The following is a 21,995-nucleotide window of genomic DNA, read 5'->3' on the forward strand; positions in this document are numbered from 1 at the left end:
TTTCCAGAAAACATTGTAATTCTGTCTCCTTTTTCACCTAAGGCTGCCTTCACTGGGGAGAACAGTGAAGGAAGGGAAAGGGAAAGGGAAAGGGAAAGGGAAAGGGAAAGGGAAAGGGAAAGGGAAAGGGAAAGGGAAAGGGAGAGGGAGAGGGAGAGGGAGAGGGAGAGGGAGAGGGAGAGGGAGAGGGAGAGGGAAAGGGAAAGGGAAAGGGAAAGGGAAAGGGAAAGGGAAAGGGAAAGGGAAAGGGAAAGGGAAAGGGAAAGGGGTGTGTGCACTGGCAGTAGTTCAGCAGGGACAAGCTGCCTGCAGCCTCAGGAGCAGGATCCCTGCGGGAGCTGGGTGTGCTGCTCTGGGAGGAGGGAACAAGGCAGGGAGAAGCAGGGAGCGAGTTGGTCTCGCCCTGCTGAAATGAATGCAGATGTGAAACAAAGGATGGAGCAGCACAGAGGTGCTGTGGTCATGCTCTGGCAGGAACAATGCAGGTAACAGGAACGAAGCCAAAGGAATGACCCAGCTTTGTGTCAGTTCACCCGTATATGCTCATGACTAAAATCAAACTCCACTTAAACAGGAAATTATGTCAGCCACAACTTCACCTTCTCCTGTCACTCACTGGAAACAATATAAATACAGCTGTAGTGGTAAAAGAGGTCAGAGGAGACTCCATCACTGATTCCTGGCACTATCGGAGGGCTCTGCCTATCTCCTCCCCACAGGGACACCGACTGGGTAAGGCTCCAGCACTCGGCAATAGCAGGTGCTTGCTTGGGAAATTCGGAAAGCCAGCCTGTGTTTGTGATCATACTCTTACTGCTGCACTGGCATCTCCCACCTGACTGTGCTTGTGGCTGGCTGGATGGTTCATATTTCCACCTGGATGGTTCATATTTCCTGGCTCACACACACTTCTGCACAGGGTACTCACCACCAGCACAGAACCACAGGGTGGGCTGGGCTGGAAGGAACTCCAAAGGTCATCTCTTTCCAGTGCCACACCAGCTCTGCATGTCTGCTGCTGAACTGGCCACGGCTCAGAAGCCAAACCCAGCTGTCCCAGCCCCTCTGATATCTGAGGAGCAGCTGGACTGCCAGGGGGAGTGATTTGCTGCCAAATTTAATGCAAAAATAGAGTGGGTTTACTCCTAACGCGACACTTTCATTACAAGTTTTAACTGGGAGTTTACAAAATAGTTCCCACAGTTTGCTTTGGGGATCATAGTGACATAATTAGCCAGCATTTATATCATTGAATCAGGATTTGATATGAAACTATTTTCATGTGGCATTAGATACCTGAGAGATTATCAGTTTTATCACAGAAGATTAGGCAAAATCATTATCTGAAATGAGCAAGCAAGTTACCATTTAGTAAAATGAGAGTATATGACATGGGTACAATGTTTCAATTGCATTCTCTCACTATTTTAACAAGTTATACGGGTGTTTTGTAGGAAAGGAAAATTAAGTTGCAAAATATTAGACAATTTTTCATCATAGGTAAGTTCATTTAAGATTAATCAACATCTAGGAAGATAACAGAAAGATACATCATGCATGAAAACACATTCCCTTTTTCACAGATACATGGGAGCAAAACTAAATCAGTACACGTGTGCATTTCCTTGCAGTATTTTTTAAAACATAGGGCTGAGCACTGAACAGTTATCTAGAGCACGATTTACCCTCTCAACTAAGAGGGGATAGAAAAGTTTCTCCACTACTGAAATACTTGTGCAGATCCCAGAGGGCATGCCCAGAGGATATTCCTCAGGAGTGCTCTGCCAAGGACACTCTTTTGACCGGGCTCCACAGCAAGGTATGCGAGGGTGAAATAACAGAATACTGTTGGACAGCTTTTACTGGGCAGAGGAAATTAAAAAATCCAACACCTCCACATAAGGTAAAACCTCCCCTATTTTTTTTTTCCCCAGGAACCACGAAAAACATTCCACACATTACACGATTAGCCAACTGTACTAACACAAATTCCCAGGTACCAGAAGCAGCTCTTCATCCCCCGCCCATTATTCACTCTGTTCCCAACGCTCCTGCTTCACAGGTCAGTTTCTGACCAAAGAGCTGCAAGGCAGGAAAGAAACCTGAGGAAGAACAGACAACAGAAACGGGGACGGAGAAGATTTAAAGTAAGTTTTACACTGGACAAAGCAAAGGCACCGCTGAAACCCCCATATCTGGAAGTCAGCCGGGCAGGAGGCAAAATCTCCCCGACTTCCCCCACAGCAGGAGCGGCTCCGGGGTCTCGGGGAAATCCAGCCCCTCTTTCTGCCTCTCCTGACCCTATCCCGGGAAATCCAGCCCCTCTTTCTGCCTCTCCTGGCCCTATCCCGGGAAATCCAGCCCCTCTTTCTGCCTCTCCTGGCCCTATCCCGGGAAATCCAGCCCCTCTTTCTGCCTCTCCTGGCCCTATCCCGGGCAATCCAGCCCCTCTTTCTGCCTCTCCTGGCCCTATCCCGGGAAATCCAGCCCCTCTTTCTGCCTCTCCTGGCCCTATCCCGGGAAATCCAGCCCCTCTTTCTGCTCTACTGACCCTATCCCGGGCAATCCAGCCCCTCTTTCTGCCTCTCCTGACCCTATCCCGGGAAAGCTGTCCCATCCCGTGCTGCCCTGTGCCGCCCCTGTCCCGGCCCTGTGCTGTCCCTGTCCCCGTGCTGTCCCTGTCCCCGAGCTGGCCCCGTGTCGCTGGCGCTCCCGGAGCACCGGCAGCGCGGCGGGCAGCCCCGGGAGGCGGCGCGGGGCCCTGCGCGGAGCGGCGCCGGAGCGCCGTGAGGGCCGAGGGGAGCGCCGCCCCTTCCTGTCCGAGCCATGGCCCTGCAGGGGGCGCTGCGCCGCGTGGCTGCGGCCTGGGGGGGGCGGTGAGTGCGGGCCGGGGGCGCCGGACCGGGACCGGGAATGGGAGCGGGAATGGGAGCGGGAATGGGATAAGGATAGAGACACCGATAGAGATAGGGATGGGGACCGGAACTGGGATCGGGACAAGGACACGGTCTGGAGCAGGGACGGGGATCGGCACTGGGACTGCGACTGGGATAAGGATCGGGATCGGGACACGGATAGAGATGGGGATCGGGACCGGGGCTGGGATCGGTATCGGGACGGGGATCGGGACCGGGACCGCGACTGGGATTAGGGTCGGGACAGGGACCGGGACGGGACAAGGACAGGGATCAGCATCGGGACAGGGACCGGGACAAGGAGAGGGTCCGGGACGGGGATCGGGACCGCGACTGGCATTAGGCTGGGACAGGGACAGGGACCGGGATCGGGACCGGGACAAGGATCGGGATCGGTATCCGAACAAGGACCGGGTCCGGGATCGGGAGAGCGGCAGGGCTCGGGATGAGGATGAGGGCAGGGCTCGGGATGAGGATGAGGGCAGGGCTCAGGATCGGGATGAGGGCCGGGATCAGGATCGGGGTGAGGGCAGGGCTCGGGAGCGGGGCGCGGGGTGCCGGTCCCGCGGTGTCGCGGGTGTCCCACGTGTGTGTGGCTGCAGCGGCGGCGCGGACGTTTCCCCTGTAACGGCCCCGCCCGGCTGTTCGCGGCCGCAGCCGTCCCGCTGCTCCCCTTCCCTGCTGGCACACGGGAAGCGAGGTAGCTGCCGATGTTACAGCTCAGGTGAACCTCCATGGCGCAGTCAGTGCAAGACCGAAACACCCACGGGACAACGTGGCGATCCTTCGAAAGCGCGGAGATCTGACTGTCATTTCTTTTTAGTTATAGAATGGGGAACAACCAGACCACTTGTGTAGGATTGTCATGTCGTGCTGCTGCGAATCAAATACAGGTAACATTATTTATGTTGCTTTTACTGATTTTCAGCATTTATAAAAGCCAATTACTTCAACCCTTTTCTTATTTATGCAAAGAAATACTGTAAATAGTTCTGCCTGTTGAACCTGTTCCTATGTTCATCATGGTTATCAAGCCATGCTGGCAGTTTTGTTTGCCCACAGCCCTGGGGTGTTCTTCCTAGGCTGCACCCATTTTATGGGGTTTTTTTAGACCTCTACTCAAATTCAGTGCTGCCATCCACACAAGGGATAGAACCTTGTAAAATTACTGATATCAAGTAAAGTTAAATATTTCAGAAGTTGTGGGTTTTTATAAATTTACTGATAATAAATGATAGCCTGAAATCCCCTTGAATTTACAGTAAAGTGATAAGGGTGTATCTTTCAGCTACTGCTCTTGGTCACTGTGCTTGCCCCTGCCACATCCCAAGTGCCTTACAGACAGAGAAAACTCTCCTAAAACAATTTAGGGGGACAAAGGGAGCTGGGCAGACTGCAGAGCAGAGTTGTACCACACACTCCACCATCTTTGTGCTGTTTTGGAGCCAGATGCAGGTCAAACCTGCTTTCAGAGGTGCCAGCAGAGATTTTCCTGTGTTTGCTACTCTCACAGCAGCTTTTTAACTTGTGTATTACTTTCATGACTGTTCAATAGTGTTCTAAGTGCATTGGCTTGAAGCTCGCTGACTTTTAACTTTCTTTTGAGCACACAGGACATTATTTCACGCAACTGTGTGGTGATTTTCTCTAAATCAACATGCCCATACTGCAGAATGGCAAAAAACATCTTTGAGCGTTTGAACGTGAAATACAAAGCTGTGGAACTGGACCTAAATACAAATGGAAGGCAGATCCAAGACGTTCTGGAACAGATGACTGGTGGCAGAACAGTGAGTATATTCTCTTATACTTAACAAGTAACAGCTTGGGCTACACACATCACTCTTGGGTTATATCCATAGCAAGTCCTTAATTGTTTTGAGACAGGTAAATTTGGGATACAAGCTCCTAAATTAAATACTGCAGGAGGTCTCTTCCTCTAGAACCCCTCTGGCCATCCTTCACAGCTGATCTTTGCCATACTGCCACTGAAATAATGGAAGTATCAAAGATATTTTTCATTGGTACATTTAAACCATTGTGTTTAACACCTTTATTTTATTTTACACAGTCTCACTTGAGTCAATTATTGGAATTTATTACAACCATCCACTCAGTGTCTTCATCCCACTTTTGAGGGGCACATGAAGTTTCCCATCTCTGTAAATACTGTGGAAAGTATGGGTTGTACACTAATATTATACACAGATCCAGAAGAACACAGTGATTGTGTGTACTGGAGTCCACATGGGCTTGCTTGAATGTTTACCTTTTTTCCAAGAGGTAACTAATGCAACTTTTGTTTTCTTGATAGGTCCCAAGAGTGTTTATCAATGGGACTTTTGTTGGAGGTGCATCAGATACTCAAAGGCTTCATGAGGAAGGCAGACTGCTTCCTTTAATTAATCAGTGTCGAATGAAGCCATGCTACTGAACAACTATCTCTAGTTTTGTCTTCATTTGTATGAACAGAATTTCAGATGAAATCAGATCACAGATACAGCATGAGCTGCACTCAACAACCTCAAACCATGGCTTTCTGAGTTACACATCACTCTGACACACTTTATGGACTTGGTGAATTACTTGGTGTCCTTGCCTCAGCTTTCCCACAAGCCCGATGGTCATTAGCAAACATTATGTAACTCTTGGGGCTCTTAGTGAGACAGTGATGTCATTTCATGGTGATTACATCCTGCTCCAGGGAAGCCCAGGCTTTGCAAAAAGAATCCTGTGGGTTTTGCTGCACATTAGTTTGCTTTCTAGCTTTGTCTCAATAAATTGTCCATTTTATTTAATGGTTTCTTTAAATATAATTCTTCTCTGTCAAACTGAGGTGTAAAGCAAACCCAGTTTGTAGTGATACTGGTGTGTGCATGTTTGCCTCTCCTGTACTCCAGTGCCTGATCACCCAGCTCCCAAATCATGTGTCCAATGGAACAGAAAAGGGAATAAAGATTCTGGCAGCTTCAGAGAGTGACAGCTTTCCTCTTTCCTCTGCACTCTGAGGTATCAGTCTGTACTGCCATTCAGGAATGGCCTTCCAGGGGGCCAGGCAGCTCGGGCACTCAGCTGCAGACTGTGATCCAACAACAGCATGAAACATAAGAGCAAGTGAAGCAGGTCTAATATGCATAGAGTTTATTTAGTACTTAAATTCTACAGTCAGAATGCAGTTTACTAGCCATTTTAACTTTCAGTTAAATGTCTAAAAGAAATGACTAAAATTCCATAGTTTCAGTACAGTGTACATCCAAAGCCAGAACGGGCAATGCCAAGACTCTTGGTTATTTCAAAGTAGTTCATATGCAAGTAGAAAATTATATCCCATTCTTCAGTTAAAGGGACCATTACACAACTAAAGGTGCACATATTAGAATAAAAACATTAGTCAATTAATTTTTTACTCACTTTTTGTGAATTAAGAATCCTGTTATTTCCATTGCTTTCAGCACTGCATGTACCTAAACTACTTTTTCCCTCAAGGGAAAAAAACATCAATCTTTAATTCCAGCTAACTAGGACAGCAAGAGTATCACTTAAACTTGACAGCTTCATTTTTGTGATGCAGGTTTGAACTAAGTTTAAACTGCATCATTTGTAGAAAGTTTTTAGTATACAGTTGCCTGCATTGTGCATCTTTAATATGTAATCAGCTAATTCAACACACTGACCTTGTTTCATTTTAATTATTGCAGTTTACTGTGTGGTGCTAGGACACAGTCATCAAGGTAAACACACAGATGTGCATCTCTCTCTGAATTTATACTTAATAAAGCAACTTTTTTTGCACATACAGTCATAAGAATACCAAGTATTCTTTTTCTCTGTGTACAATTCTTCAGCCAGTGATGTTTTTACCAGAAGCTTAACAACAATTTTGTCCCCAAAGCTGATAAACCCATCACGTAAAAATAACAATAACAGAATGCAAAGGAATTTTTCAAAGATGGTTTCATTTTGTTCCCTCTTTAGAGGCTTGTTTTTTTAACCAGTAGTCTAAAATAACCCTTTGAGTTCCAAGTTCTGGAAATCCCAGGGCATTGTCACTTAAGGCAAATTCTCTTGCAGCTGTCGAAACAAGCTGTGCCTGCAGATGCAAGTGAGTGCCCCATCATTAAACAGGATCTAGCTTAAGGCACCCAAAGGGTTAATTATGTTTCTTTTTAACCATATTAAGGCTCCCCATCCAAACAGTTTTTTTCATTGTGTACAATTTCACAGAAAGTAGCAGCAAGACAGTGCCTTTGTTACTGGATGGCACAAAGCCATGTTATGCTTAAGTTAATTAAACATGATATGGCAGTTAAAAGTGTGGTTCTAATCTAGGGGGGGAAGAAACCCAACCAAAATTAAGAACCTCAAGAATAGTCATTAAAAATTTCCATCTTTTTTCCCCCCCGAGCATTGTCTCCAGGAAAAAGCTGTTTATCTTAAAATATGCTTGTCCTGGAATCTAAATCTTGAAATTTATCCACTAGAAGATCTGGATACCTGCTCATCCATCTTAAATCCCAAGCTTCTAAGAAGTAGAAGAAGCTGGAAACAAACACTGAATTATTTAATGAAGCACACAGAGCTGTGAATGTGCCCATGTGTTACTTTTTAAACACAGAATTATTTTTAAAGAGTAGAACTGCACTTTTACAGGAGAATGAAAAGACATTTTATTTGTAACTAGTTGTGCTTAACTCTTAAGCTGGTAGCATTAGGAAAACAGCTACTTCTATTCATCATTTGTTAATGAAGCATTTGTAAAAGTTCTCAACATACCACATATATATGCAAATATATATATATTTAAACTTAAATTCAGAATGCAGAAATACCTAAAGAAACCACGCTTTGCAGTATCAGAATCATAAATCCAGACATGTAAGCACACATATTTAAAGACACCCTACCTTCTGCTGAAATTAGCTTATCTTTTATGATTTCCCTCAGGGCAGCATATCCATAAAACACTGTCCTGGTCAGTGTTTTACCTTTTCCCCAGAACTCCTGCTCAGCCATTTGCACACCCCACAGTGCCATGGTAAGATGAAATCTCTACCATTCCAGCAAGAAGGTCATTAGAACAGCTGCTTACAGCAGCATTTCTGTGCCCTGCAAACCACTGCAGACAGTAAAATAAACCTAGAAACTGGTGGAATTTCGCAGAAACTAAATAAAAGGATTAAAAGCACAAGAAAGACAAATGATTCTTTACTTAGGTTTACTTCTATAGCCTATTCCTTGAAGACTTTCTCTTGTCAATGCTGCAAAGAAACTGCCTGTTTATCCAGAATATTAATTTAAATGTTTTCCTAATTCTGCATGACAGCAGCTTGATACTATTTAAAAGAATGAAAAGTTTCAAATCACTGAACTAATTCTAGAAAAAAGCTTTACATTTGAAAAGCCAATTGTAGTTGTTACTTTTTTCAAATAAAGCCATTCACAGGCAGATGTTGAATTTGTGTAATAAATAAAGTATACTTTTGTAACTGATTTTTACACCAACTTTTACCAAAAATCTGACAGATACAACAAATTAGATGTTTTGTAAGAGATTTATATAATTAAAGAACAGAAAAAAATATTGATTATTAGGAACATTAAATACTATACCACCAGTTCTGGTGCAGGGAGCTAAGCGAGCACACTCAGTGACAGCAAGAAGGCAGAAGAATAGAGGCAAAAATAAATGAAAAAAGGAATGAATGAGAGCTTGTGAAAAAAGATTCAAGTATAGGCCTGAGGTGACAAGATGGAAAAGGAGAAAAAACCCCAACACTAACAGAGAAAAGGGGACAGCAAAAGAAGAAACAAAACAAATGGAACCAAAACAAAAGCTTCTGTTATGGTGCCTGTGAGCTCAGGACAGGCTTAAGCAGTATTTGCAATGCACACAAATATTTTCCTAGTGTTTTTACAGTCAGATGCATTATTAAAATACATTTCCCAAACTGCTGGTGTGTTTTTAAGCCAAGAATATGTACTTTGTTGAACAGCCTTTTAAAGGCATACCCATCTATGGGCATCAGTTAACAACAGCAATGTGAAAAACCAACATAAACCTCCTTAAGACTAGTGTTTGACAAACAGGTTTAACAGTGGTTTTAAGCAGCAAGGTATTTTAGTGCCAGTTATTAGCAGCCCTCACACAGTGGGCATTTAGACTGGCCCTGCTGACCTCAGAACTACACCTACCCTTAGACTTCCCATTTTTGAAACACAGAGGACTGCAATCTAATTCCACAAGCACCTCGAACTCGCCTACTCCTTGCTCCAGGTCTAAAATTCCTGACATGAAATTCTGTTTCTTGGCAAAATTATTACTGTCATTATTGAATTTATTACTCAATGCTGATGTGCTCACTGCATTATTTTTAAAAACTTGAGAGCCTCCTGCCCTCTCCATGTCATTTATTGTGTCCCTTTCAAGAAGAAACCTGACCTTAGATGTTCATTCCTCACAGGAGGATGTTTCACTTCTGCTTCTGCAACCACAACATGCTTTTCTTCTTCCTCAAAGCTAAAGTGCCTGAACATTACAGTGTTCAACACAATAGTCTGATGCTCCAGAATTGTCAAATGGCAGTCAAACTGAAACCAGGTAACTGTTAGGTATCAGGAAACCTGGAAAACCTGCATTTTTAGGAAACCTGCATTTGCCTGGTCTACAGCTGCACTCTGCATTTAGACCTTTTTTCATTCAGCATTTTGAATAAAATCAACTAGCTTTAAACTTGTCCCTGCTCAATGCTTACTGGTAAACTGCTGTGCACAATTATAGCCCCTTTTCTGCTTCTCCAGTCAGTGCTCCTCCAATGCAATGACCACTACTGATTTGAAAATCTCCTTTTTGGTGAAAGAGTAGGTTGTTTATTGTACACTGAACTGAAGCTTATCAATTTTGTTTTAGCTCACTTTTTTAATTCTTTTTCAAGCATTACAGTAATTATTGCCTCTTTACATGTCTAGAGTTGTTTTGGAAATTATCAGCTAAATAACTAAAGACTAGAAATGGGCCAAATGCATGTTATGGCAAGTGAGTCATGCTGTCCCCTAAAATTCAGTGTATGGGCAGATATGTCCAGTCTATGGACAAGGAATATGCAGCATCATTCTTCTATGCCCCTTAATAGAAGAGAATAGCAAAACCAGAAAGAAACTCCCAGAAACAAAGGTCCACATACTACAAAATTTCACCTATCAGCATTTACTTCAGTTTCCCCTCTCTGTGCAAATCCTGAAGGAGGAGCAGATGGCAACGTGGTCAGATCAGTGCTGGTTTTACATCACAGAAACCACTGACCAGGTTTTCAGTCCAGAGTTACTATAAATGTTTAGGAGCACATTCTGTACCCCAGCAGGGATGACAACCTTTTACCACTGGTCACAGCTATCCAGTGTCAAGAGATATAGGGATCTACAATTTCTATCACTCCTACTGAAAAGTTCATCTTTACCTCCACACTCTAGTTCAAGGAACTGTATTTTAAACCGGACTGCTTCCAAAGATGCAACACCACTATAACCATGCATTCAATCTGTTAGTAACTACTCTAATTTTTATTTGCAATAAATTTACTTGAAAGTTATGTGAAACACCTGTTTTAAGTTTTCATTTTATATTTAGTCCAAAATATTTCCTATTACTTCACAAATACTACTGCAAATGAGAAAAAGTACTTGCAAAAGATACTCATCTATCAGTTATTTTTGACATCTCTAGCTTAGAAGGAAACACCCAATCAGATGTTTGACTATTGTGTCATTTAAAATGCATTACTACCAAACCCAACCCCAAAACATCAGTGCATTTACTGGAAATAATTATTAACATGTATTGAGCAAATGAGTTTACTCCCCATATTCATGGTGTTTGTTTAGATGCTAAAAACGATATGCAATTTTCCATGAGAAATGGCTGGTTTTCTTTTTGCAAACCCCAAAGAGCTGTGTCTTAGCTTTTGTAGGAACACTTGGTTTGTTCTAGAACTCACCTGAGGAGCTGGTGGCAGCCCTGTGTCTCCAAGCACTCTGTCAGAGCAGTGATAATTCAGGAGTGACTTACATTCATGCTGGCTGAAAGGCAACACTCTACCCAGCAGTTCTGTTAGCCCTGCTTTGTGTCAGAAAAGGCTTCCCTCACTGGATTCATTATGCACTAAGGGAGAGTGTAAGGAAGGAGCAGAATACCTTCAGTAACATGTAACATCCTATTTTAGCACCAAGTGAGATATCCCAGCTACACAATGCAAGCTTTGAATTTATCATCAATAGGAATGAGGCGTAATGAAAAGTAATGTTACAAGTACCAAAAGTATAGTAGGAACTTCAATTTTACATTTAAAAGCTTGGGTTTTAGGCAGAAAAATATGGTCTTATGTGACATTTACCACTATGGGTAAACATGATATTTTTATAAATTATAATTATTTTCAAATTAACATCGAATTTGCTGTTTAAAACAGTCTGTATTAGCATAAAAGAGGCTGAAATACATATGTTTTAGAGGAAGTTGTAAAAGCATCACTAAAAAATCTTCCAAATCTTTTAAGACTGATCTACTGAAGAGATCTTTTAACTTCCCCCTGTACACACATATAGAAAACACAGAATTAAATACATATACACACATAAATTGCTATCAATGTCTGTCCCAAAGTGGTAGAATACTCACTGGCTTTCTCCTTGTCACATTCTTACTATCAGACTAAAAATAAAAAATTAAAAATAAAGAATCCAGTTTCAACCACTTCCTAAACAAGATTTTGTGAACATGAAGGAGGCAACTGTACAGTTCATAAAAGTTTTTAAGAATTGGTCACTATAAACTGGAGGTAGTTTTGAAATATGTTAGCTTGAATTAATTTATGAAATCAGAAGTAACACTAATCTACAAAAAGATTTTAAAAAATGAAATACTCTCCTGTTAGGAAGATTGTTTCTGAGTCACTGAATACATTCTTTGGAAAAAAAAAAAAGTAGCTTTTTGTTTCTGGTTGCTCCCACTCAGCTTTGCTGAGTAGGCCAAGACACATGCACTTGTTAATCTTGCTCACTGAAGGTGTGCTGATGCTTCTTGAAGTTGTGACAAGGACTGAATGTGACATCCCAGTCATTTCCAAGGTCTTTTTCTACTAAAAACAGTTTTTAGAACTTCCTGTAAAGCATTTTTAATTCTAAACTAGTGCTTCTGAAATGGTATTATGCAGAAACTGCCCCTCAATTTACCTAAAGACATATTTCCTCCTGAAAATCCAAATGATAATCCAGAGAGAAAAAGATTAGCATGAGCTCTTGCACTTTCAGTTTTAGCAGTATAAAATGTCCCTGGGTAACTTTTACACTGTATCACAGTCACATGGTCTCAATACATACCAGAAAAAACTTCTTTTGTAGATTTTAACCATAGCCATGGAAACCACTTAACATTACTAACACTTAAAATACAAAGATTTAAAAAAGCCCAAAGAAAAGTCCCTCTCAATGAAGCTGCTGGTAAACTGCCATTATTAAAAATACTAAGCCCATTTGTTTCCTGCTCCATTCTAAAAGTAATTAATGAATTTATTCTTGTAAATAAGCATTCCACAGCAATGGGGGAAATTAAAAATCTCTCCATATTTATAGTCTACTATAAATGAAATTAAATTATATACTATATAACCCTGTAACCACTTTTAGCAAACTTCTCACTGTTATTCTAAATTGTGTGCACAGGAAAAATAAAAAAAGAGATTCCTCATCTGCTTTTCTTGTTTTCCCTTCACAAAAAGTTAATAAAAATCGCAAAATCATGAGGGTTGGAAAAGAGCTCTTAAGATCAAGTCCAACCATCAACCCAACACTGCCAGGTCCCCCACTGAGCCATGTCCCTAAGCACCAGATCCACGTGGTTTTGGAACACTTCCTGGGATGATGATTCCACCACCTCCCTGGGCAGCCTGCTCCAGTTCTTGGCTGCCAACAGGATTTGAGGTTCAGCCTCACCAGTGCCAAATAAAGAGGACCCTTCCCTGGACCTGCTGCTCCTCTTTCTGATCCCAGCCAGGATGCCCTTGGCCTTCTTGCCCACCTGGGCACAGCTGGCTCTTGTTCACCCACTCCTGACCAGCATCCCCAGGTCCTTTTCCACGGGGCAGCTTCCCAGCCACTCTGCCCCAGCCTGGAGCATTACTGGGATTGTTGTGACCCAAAGGCAGGACCCAACATTTGAGGCCAGACTCAATCCATGGACCCAGCCTGTCCAGATTCCTCTGCAGAGCCTTCCTGCACTCCAGCAGATCAACTCAACCTGGTGTCATCTGCAAACTGGCTGAGGGTGCCCTCGATCCCCTTGTCCAAATCAGCCACAGAGATACTGAACAGGACCGGCCCCAACAGCGAGCCCAGGGGAGCACCACTGGTGAGCAGCCAGCAGCAGGATGTGACTCAGTCACCCCCACTCTCTGTGCCCAGCCATCCAGCCAGTTTTCCAGCCAGCAAACAGTGCACCTGTGCAAGCCACAGTCTCCTGTCTTCTCACACAGGAGAGCAGCAGTGTCCAAGGCTTTGCTGAAGCCCAGGTAGACCACATCCACAGCCTCCACCTCATCCACCAGGGAGGTCATCATTCATAGCAGAAGATCAGGTTGGTCAGGCAGAACCTGCCTTTCACAAAGCCATGCTGGCTGGGCCTGATCCCTGGCTGTCCTGCACGTGCTGTGTGATCCAGATGATCTGTTCCATAACCCTCCCTGGCACTGAGGTCAGGCTGACAGGCCTGTGGCTTCCTGGATCCTCCTTCCGGCCCTTCTGCTCAATGGGTGCCACACTGGCCAACCTCCAGCCATCTGGAGACCTCCCTGGTTAGCCAGGATTGATGATAAATGGTGGAGAGCAGCTTGGGTGGATTCCATCAGACCCCAGGGACCTTTGAACACTTTAAGTGGAGGAGTTGGTCACTGTTTCCTCCTGAATTACAAGGACCTCATTTTGTTCCTTGTCTCTGTCTTCCCAAGGACAGCTGGTCTGACTGTTAAAGACTGAGGCAAAGAGGGCATCAAGTACCTCAGCCTTTTTCCCATCCTTTGTGGCAATGCTTCCCCTCACGTCCAATCAAGGATGGAGATTCTCTCCTTGGCTCTCCTTTTGTTGCTGACGTATTTGTAAAAACACTTTTTGTTATCTATTTCAGCAGTGGCCAAATTAATTTCTAGCTGGGGTTCTACTTTTCTAACCTTCCTGCATAACCTAACAACATCCTTGTAGTCCTCAAGAGCATCCTGCCCCTTCTTCCAAAGGCCTTTTTTCCCTGAGTTCCAGTGACAGCTCCCTGTTCAACCAGGCCAGTCTTCTTCCCCACTGGCTCATCTTTCAGCACATGGGACAGCCTGTTCCTCCATCTTTAAGATCCTTGAAGAATATCCAGCCTTCCTGGACCCCTTTTCATTCAGGATTGTTTGCAAGGGACTTTCTCAGTCCTAAAAGGCCAAGGTCTGAACTCTGGGGCTCCTCAGCTTCCTCTACACCCTCCTCGATGACTCCAAGGTGCTGCTCAGGGCTCTGGAGGTGATCCACCTGCTTCCTGCCACTGCTGGTCTGTGCTGCTGCTGAAGCCCTGGGGGACAGGAATCTGGACATCCTGCAGTACAACCCTGCTCCTGTGGCTGATGAAGGCAGCACGTCCTCATCAGGTGCTGAGTGTGCTGCTGCAGCAGGGGTACCTGCAGTAGAGGAACTGCAAAGTCCACGAGGAGCTGGACAACATGTGGTCCTCTTCACTTACCCTGCTGAGGAGCTGGATGAGGCCAAGCTGGTGTCTGGGCTGACTCCAGCACTGGTGGAGAGCAAGAGCAGGGTCCAGCATGCTGACACAAAGTGTTTGCTGTGGTGGTGTCTTCCTTGGGCCCAGGCAAAACCACCCTTCTCCTCAGGGCAGTGGCTGCTGTGGAGCTTGAGGACAACAGGGATGGGGTGATTCACGTGGTGCAGGCCAGGCTAGCCAGGAAGACTTTGGTGAAGCTCGGGGACCAAGGGTTTGTGAAGTACACTGTGGTCCTGCCATCATCCCATCATAACAGGGGGTCCTGTTTACCCTGGGGACAGATCCAGAGTCGCTGGTGCTGGCCCACAGGACTCAGAGCACAGTTCCTGTGGTTATCACACAAGGGATGATTCTCTCTGGAGCTCCAGCTCACACAGAGCACAGGCTGGTCAGAGAATGAAGTCCAACTAGAGTTTTGAATGCGTGTATAGGAAGAAACCAACTGCCTTGGGAAAAGGAGGGTGCTGGATACAAGGAAGGTGGCTGAGGAGTAGAGATGCCTTTCTGAAGGAGCATGGAGCAGGGCTGCAGCTGTGCTGCAGGACTCTGAAGGGTGACGTGACTGCACTGCCAGCCATTACCAGGAGTGTCCAAATGCACAGTGTGCTGCTGCATGGCGCCAAGTCCCAGGGTGACAGCAGTGACATGTGGCTGCCACCTCCAATGGCAGGGGGATCACTGGCTACTGACAGTTAGTTTGACACCAGAGATGCCAGCACTGAGTTTCTCTGTTAGATTTGCATGAGACTGAAGTTCTGTTCAACCTTACAAACACCTTAGTGAGAAGCTCTAGTCAGAGATGCTTGAAGTGCCACCACCTCCCGTAACATTCTGATATGTATACAATATGCCATGAGCTAATAAAGGATATTTGGCTGGGAGTTCCCAGGGTGAAGTCTGTTGCCAGCAATGGACCCACTGGGAAGAGCAGATGCCTAAAAAGCTTAAATCAAATCCAAAGTGAAGTTTCGGATGACATCCAAAGCTCCTGTGTCGAAGCCGCAGATATCCAACATGCCTCTGTCGTCCGGGTCCGCGATCGTAAAACCGTGGGACGTCATGCCACAGACAACCAGCTTAGCAGGAATACCCATTTTCTAGAGGAAGGAGAGCAAAAAATATCAGAAAACACATCTAGAGTAAAACATGTGCACATATGCAGTAACTTAAATATGCCAGAGGGCCAAATCTTGCTTGCGTAAGCCACTGTCTGAAGAGCTGTACTGCCAGAAGCAAGGAATGCCAGAATCAGAACTGCAGGATGCCTGTCAGCACTGGAATGGCAGCTAACCTCAACTAAGGAAACCAAATTAAAGACTTTTGGTATTCATTTCAGCTGGGTGGAAACTAGGTAATGATTCAAGTCCATATATCCATGCCTGACAAACATATTTTTGGTAGTTTAAAAAATAGTTTCTTTAAAGAATAAAGGACTGTTTGCTGAATAAATAAGCAATGTACATGGAGAAGGTATTTTCTCTGTTCTGTTGTAAATTTATGAAGCTATACAGATTAGAGCAGTCCCTTTAAAACACAATAGACTTTCTTCACAAGATACTGTCACCTCATCTTCTTGATACCTGTCTTCATTACTTCATTGAAACATTTTGACATCTACTGCAGACATCAAAGTTGAATTTAGTTCTGAGAGTCAAACATCATTCTGTAACAACAATAATAACTTATGCTATGAATTATATATAGGATGTAGAATTTCATGCAGTCCCTAAGTAACAAAGTTTCATGAACATTGGAGCACAGCAAGCAGGGCAGGCTAATTACAAATCCTTTTAGCAATTCTGTGGTTTTAAATACACACAATTAGTGGAATACGTGCACTAATTCTGCCTAACTGCAGGACTGATAAGTTTTTAACAATATATAATTATTTACTGAAGAAAGCCACAACCATTCCAAGATTTTTAGAGCTGGTACTTACTTTGTACAGTATTTATTAATCATAAATAGTCAGAAGCATATTTACCTCTCTGTACTCTCTAAGGGCCATTGCAGGAGGAGTGTTCCCAGCAAAGGTCTCATTATCAGTGAATACAATGAAGACATCAGCAGCTGTCTGAGTCTTTTGAGCCCATATCATTGGAAGGGAACAATCAGTGGTACCCACTGGAATCTTATTGAGAAAAAAGAAATATATATGGAACACATTAATAAGAAACTAACAAACCATGGAAAAATTCCCTTTGATGTAACCTTCATGTTTTACCACGTGTTACTACACAAAGAGGCTTTTTTGTTAAACTTGTTCATTTTATCTCATTTTGTCCAGGGTTTTTTTTGTTTGAATTTTTTAAAATATTCTTTTCAAGCTAACTCATTGTGACATAGCACTGACATTCTAAATTGCAATGTTTAATATCCAGCAAGTGAAATACCAATGTTTACTGGGCTTTCTCTAAATAAAATGCACCCAAAAAATCCAATCTCGTACTAGAGCTATACGGATTAAACAAGGTAGTAGGATTGATTACAAAGAAAATACAATGTAACTGCTAAGACTTTTTTTTTTTACATACTTCATACATTTTCACTAAAACTTGAGGTAAGGTCATGTCAGCTGTCACTGGACACGGGACCATTTCATGTGAAAAGGCAACAATTTGGGAATCCTTCTCAGTCCGTGCTACAACCTGAGAAAGGGGGAGAAAAGAGCGAAAATAATTCAGTTACATTACTCTGAATTTTTAATGTCTGAACTGAGCCATTCCCTACCAACACACAGCATGACAAATGCTTTTGTATTTAAATCATCATGGCTGCTCATAAACAGTAATGGTTCACTCTACACTTTAAATAATCTGTAAATAAATATTCTGTAAATAAATACTGCAAAAAGAGCTGAATAACTGCTCTAATTACTGTAACTAAAGATACTTCCATTTTCTTCCCTCCCCTCTGACATAAAACCCTGACCATTTTTAAGGGACAATAAAAGTTCAGTTCCTCTGAAATAAAAGAATACAACACAAGAAGCTTTAGAATACTAAACTGAGGGGAAAGCAATTGTGAATAAAGGCCACATTCACAACTCAGACATAAGAATTATCCCAATATTTCTTAATCTAATCTGTATATTTCTATGAATGCTTCTGAAAAAATTTACATGTGTAAGATAAAGTTATCATTTTTTACTTATAGTAAGCCATTTTATTATGGCTAAATGAAAAAGCTGCCCTGACCACTTGATTTACAACAGAAACCAACTTCTTCAAACTGATGTTCCTGAATATGGCTGCTAGGAGCTTTCAGCAATGAGGCACAAGGTCACACCTTCTGTACCCAAAATATATTATATGTAAGTTTTCTCTTGATTTCTAACCAGCTTTAGAGCACCTTTCTATGAAAAAAGCCATAAATAAAAGAAATGGAAAGCCTCACCATACACATTACTGCTGCAATTGTGCTGGCATTGAGCACACTGCCCAAAACCTTTTGTGTCATTGATGCACTAACGTCAACTGCAATTACAATGCGTTTTCCTGTTGGCTCCACTGTCTGAAAGAATAAAAGACAAAGATATAATAGGTACACATAATTTCTATATTAATTTCTTCTGCTGCTTTCACTCCTCAAGAGGGCATTTTTTCCTCTTTCTGGGTAACATCAAGACAGTGCTGTTAGCAAGGTTTCAGAATTGTTACCCACCCCTGTTCTTGATAAGCTTTCAGAAAACACAGAACTCTAAGAAAGCTTAACAAATTGAAGAACTATTATTACCTTGAAAGCTTTGTAAAATGAGGCATCTAAAGCTTGTAAAATGTCTTCATCAGGACGCCACCAAAGCTTCCCTCTGTTTCCATGTCCAGCTTTATAGGTTTCTAATGCAATCAAAATATGGAAGGGATGTATTCTACCCTACAGGTAGAAATCAAAAATAAGGACATGAAAATTTAACCTCCTTCAAAAAAGTAACACACAAAAAATATATGAAAATAAGTTCCTACTACAAAAAATCTCAGGTTTAGTATATGGTTACTTTAAATTTGTTAAACTTAAAGAGCTCATGCAGTCTTTACACAGCTGTTGGATTAACTGATACTTGTGGGTTACTGATAACGGATCTCACTCCCTTCTCAAGAATCCTCTAAATACCACCAAATGGGATGCCATCACCAGAATTCTGGCAAAATTTTGGAGCTCTATGATTGTCCAGTGCTATTCTCCATCACAGGCTTACAATAAAAGAAAGTCCCTGCCCAGCTGAAGAGAAAGGAGCTGAGCAAGGAAAAGAACCAACTTAAAACTAGCTTTACACAAGACATAGTAACACTGGACAATAAATTATTTTTGGAACATAGCATTCATTTTTCTCATGATAAAAAACACTCCAAATAATTTTTTCTTCTTTCCATATATAAACTTAATTTATATAACCATATAAACATTTTATTATCTTTATCCAAAAGGGGTGTTTCAGTCCTTAATCACTGCCAGCATCAAAACTCAGTAAATCTGAATGCTTGTGCGCTGTCTATCTTCCACCAAGGTACTGCACCATGATCTTTGCTCTCCCTTCTCTAGGAAGGAACCAGAGAAAAGGAATTGCAACAGGATGGGGAAAAAAAGAACTTTTGTTGTTGTGCTCAATTCATCTCTGGGGCTGAAGAATTTCAGTGTCCAATTTTAATCTTCCCAGCTCACAAAGCTGCTGCTCAAGACACTCATCCTCTCTACCTTTGACTGAATTCTTGAAAATTTTATTCTCTCTTTGGGGAACCCTTTTTTCCCCTCTTTCCTCCCACTCGGATGAACAATAAAGCAATCAGAAAAGAGCAAAGTCTCTTTGCCCATATTGTTTTTCCCCTCAGCTGCTATGCTATTTTCTTAACTCACTTAAAAATTATAATACTCAGAAGAAATTGATGAACCCAACTAGTAAAGCTTGTCACAGCCCTCATTTAAGAGAAGGACCAATAGCTGCTAATACACTTATTTTATCAGAATGCTTCAGAAAGCAGGTGGGGAATCACATGAGAAATCATAAACAGAATTTTTAAAATAAAGTTGCAGGCATTAAACTGCAGTTTTTAAGTAGAATACACTAAGCATTAAAAATTAAAATCCACAGAGGCTGGCACTGATTATAAAGTTCTCACCTTTTTTAGCAGTTTCTCATTTCTCAGTTTTTCACATACTATTGCCACTTCTGAACCTCGTGGTTCAAGCACTGAATTTGCTGCCAGCTTTCCTAAATTTCTCAACAACACAGAAATAGGCATCTCCTTGAGTAATGCCTTCCAAACCTATGATGAAAGAGAAACACAGAAAGATGAGATTCTCAAAGTACAACAACTGTTATCTGTACATCGAATAAGTGCATTTTAAAATAAATGTACAAATTACATTAAGATCTAAATTATTTTAAATTAACTATTTGGGTAAACAACTTGAAAAACAGTGTAAGGGCTATTTTGAAAAGAAATCTAGACTTAAGACTCTGAACAGCATTACTCGCTGTAGAGAATTCATATTTCTATGGAGAATTTGACTAAGGAAGTTGACCTACCTCTTTAGATTTCAGATGGTTTGTCAGGAGATGCTCTCTAACTAGACCATACTCCTCTATCAGATGAATAACTTCCAACTCATCTTTTGTGCGTTTGACTTTCTCCACAGCCTCCAGATACTTCAAGAGTTTTTCAGTCTCAGCAGAAACTGCTTTCTCTTTATAAGCTTCTTGGACATCTTTCCACCCCTTGGTAATATACTTAGTGACTATAGCAACTCCTGATGGAAAAGAAAACAATTTCTCAAGCAGGATTACCATCTGTATACTGGCATTTATCATTCTAGCATGCAAATGAATTAGCAGGTTTCATTCTCAAACCTGCCAAACACCTACTGAAAAGGTCAGCCACACACAATTTAGTGCAGTACTTTTAATTACTGGATCCATCTCCTCAGAAGTAAGGAGCTTTATGTATTTGCTACATTGCCCAGAGAAGCTGGGGATGCCCCATCCCTGGAAGTGTTCAAGGCCAGGCTGGATGGAGCTCTGAGCAGCCCGGACTAGTGCAAGGTGTCTCTGCCCATGGCAGAGGGGTGGGAACTTGATCATCTTTATGGTCCCTCCCAACACAAACCATTCTACTATTTTAACATTTGAAGTCAACAGATCTTCCCACATAACAAAAAAGTGTTATCTCATCATTTTTAAGCAAACAGGAACAAAATGAGGGAGTTGTGTTATTTTGTCTTCTCTTGGCATATGGAAGAAAAGAAGGAACAAACCCTGTTTACCTTGAAGGTAAACAGGTCTGGTTTTTGATATGATCACCTACATTTTTAAGACGCAATTTACAGAATATCCTCCCTAAGAATTCATCTACAATGGAACTCGGGTTTCCAGAATACTTCCACAGTAAATATAAAAGGTTTAAAACACAGTATTTTCAGGTAAATAAAAATTTATTACCTTCACTGGCAGGTTTTAGGTGGGACAACCTCAGAAGATCTTTATGAGACCAACCACTTCTTTGCTTATATTTTGTAACTGCTAAAGCAAGAGCCATGCCATTCTTTCCATTGTACCAATCTGCAACAGCTTTCCTCAGAGCACGGCCCCACATGCCACATTTCATGCCCTCCTTCAGATCTTTTTTAAACTGGATGAAAGTAAAGAGATGGGTTGGTATGCAACACACCTCGGGGACAGCTTTAAACGCCGCTTGTTTTGTTTTGGCATCAGAGCACTGCGAGCAAACGGCGAGGGCAAAGAGCAGGGGCTCCTGTTTTGCCGCTCTGCCCTCTTGACTAAAGGCTTTGATTTCTTCCACAACTTCGCAGCCTCTGCCCTCTTCAATCAGCCTTAGCAAAGCTTCTGCGTTCTCAAAGCCCAGCTTCTGCTCCTTGACGTGGTAAGTGCTGCCCTCGGAGCCGAAGCACAGGAAGTGCTGCAGCCGGGCGCTGTCGGTGAGCTGCCAGCCGGCACCGCTGGCACCGCCGGGCTCCGGCGCCTCGCTCGGGGGCTGCGCTCGGCTCTCCTCTGCCTCCATCCTTCACACTCCCAGGGCTCTGCTGCAAGAACAACACCTTTTATTAACAACTACGGCTGACTACTCTTTTGGCAAAGTAAATGCATGTTGTCTATAAGCTTGTCATCTTAAGTTTCCTTTCATGAATTTAATCGCAGTGTACTCCAAGTGTGCGGCAATGCACATCATTTAGAGCAAAAGAGACAAAAAACTCTCTAAGTTATAACAGCGAATAACTTATTTCTTTAAAACCAACCCAGAAACTACTTAACCCCAATAAGTGGCACA

At 42.7% G+C, this 21,995-nt stretch overlaps 2 protein-coding genes across 4 annotated transcripts; one reads left to right on the forward strand and one right to left on the reverse strand.

Moving 5' to 3' along the window:
- Nucleotides 1-2,796: 2,796 nt before the first annotated feature.
- On the forward strand, nucleotides 2,797-5,895 carry GLRX2 (glutaredoxin 2). Of its 2 annotated transcripts, none has more exons than XM_084211739.1 (4): nucleotides 2,797-2,876; nucleotides 3,739-3,808; nucleotides 4,529-4,705; nucleotides 5,230-5,892. In XM_084211739.1, exons 1-4 carry the CDS (start codon nucleotides 2,827-2,829, stop codon nucleotides 5,347-5,349), a joined length of 417 nt encoding a protein of 138 aa, XP_084067865.1. In that variant the 5' UTR covers nucleotides 2,797-2,826; the 3' UTR covers nucleotides 5,350-5,892. The 2 variants fall into 2 exon arrangements, with proteins under 2 accessions (XP_084067865.1, XP_084067866.1); XM_084211740.1 differs by lacking the exon at nucleotides 2,797-2,876 and adding an exon at nucleotides 3,219-3,639 and having other exon boundaries at nucleotides 5,230-5,895.
- A 1,069-nt stretch (nucleotides 5,896-6,964) lies between these two features.
- On the reverse strand, nucleotides 6,965-21,737 carry RO60 (Ro60, Y RNA binding protein). 2 transcript variants are annotated; one of them, XM_084211737.1, is made up of 8 exons: nucleotides 21,149-21,737; nucleotides 20,240-20,460; nucleotides 19,830-19,976; nucleotides 18,451-18,588; nucleotides 18,112-18,228; nucleotides 17,250-17,363; nucleotides 16,700-16,846; nucleotides 6,965-15,812 (listed from the first exon to the last, which is right to left on the reverse strand). In XM_084211737.1, exons 1-8 carry the CDS (start codon nucleotides 21,726-21,728, stop codon nucleotides 15,660-15,662), a joined length of 1,617 nt encoding a protein of 538 aa, XP_084067863.1. In that variant the 5' UTR covers nucleotides 21,729-21,737; the 3' UTR covers nucleotides 6,965-15,659. The 2 variants fall into 2 exon arrangements, with proteins under 2 accessions (XP_084067863.1, XP_084067864.1); XM_084211738.1 differs by having other exon boundaries at nucleotides 21,378-21,505.
- Between the last annotated feature and the right edge of the window lie 258 nt (nucleotides 21,738-21,995).

This window comes from Fringilla coelebs (assembly GCF_963513975.1).
Source record: "Fringilla coelebs genome assembly, chromosome: 9".
NCBI classification, from domain to species: Eukaryota; Metazoa; Chordata; class Aves; order Passeriformes; family Fringillidae; genus Fringilla; species Fringilla coelebs.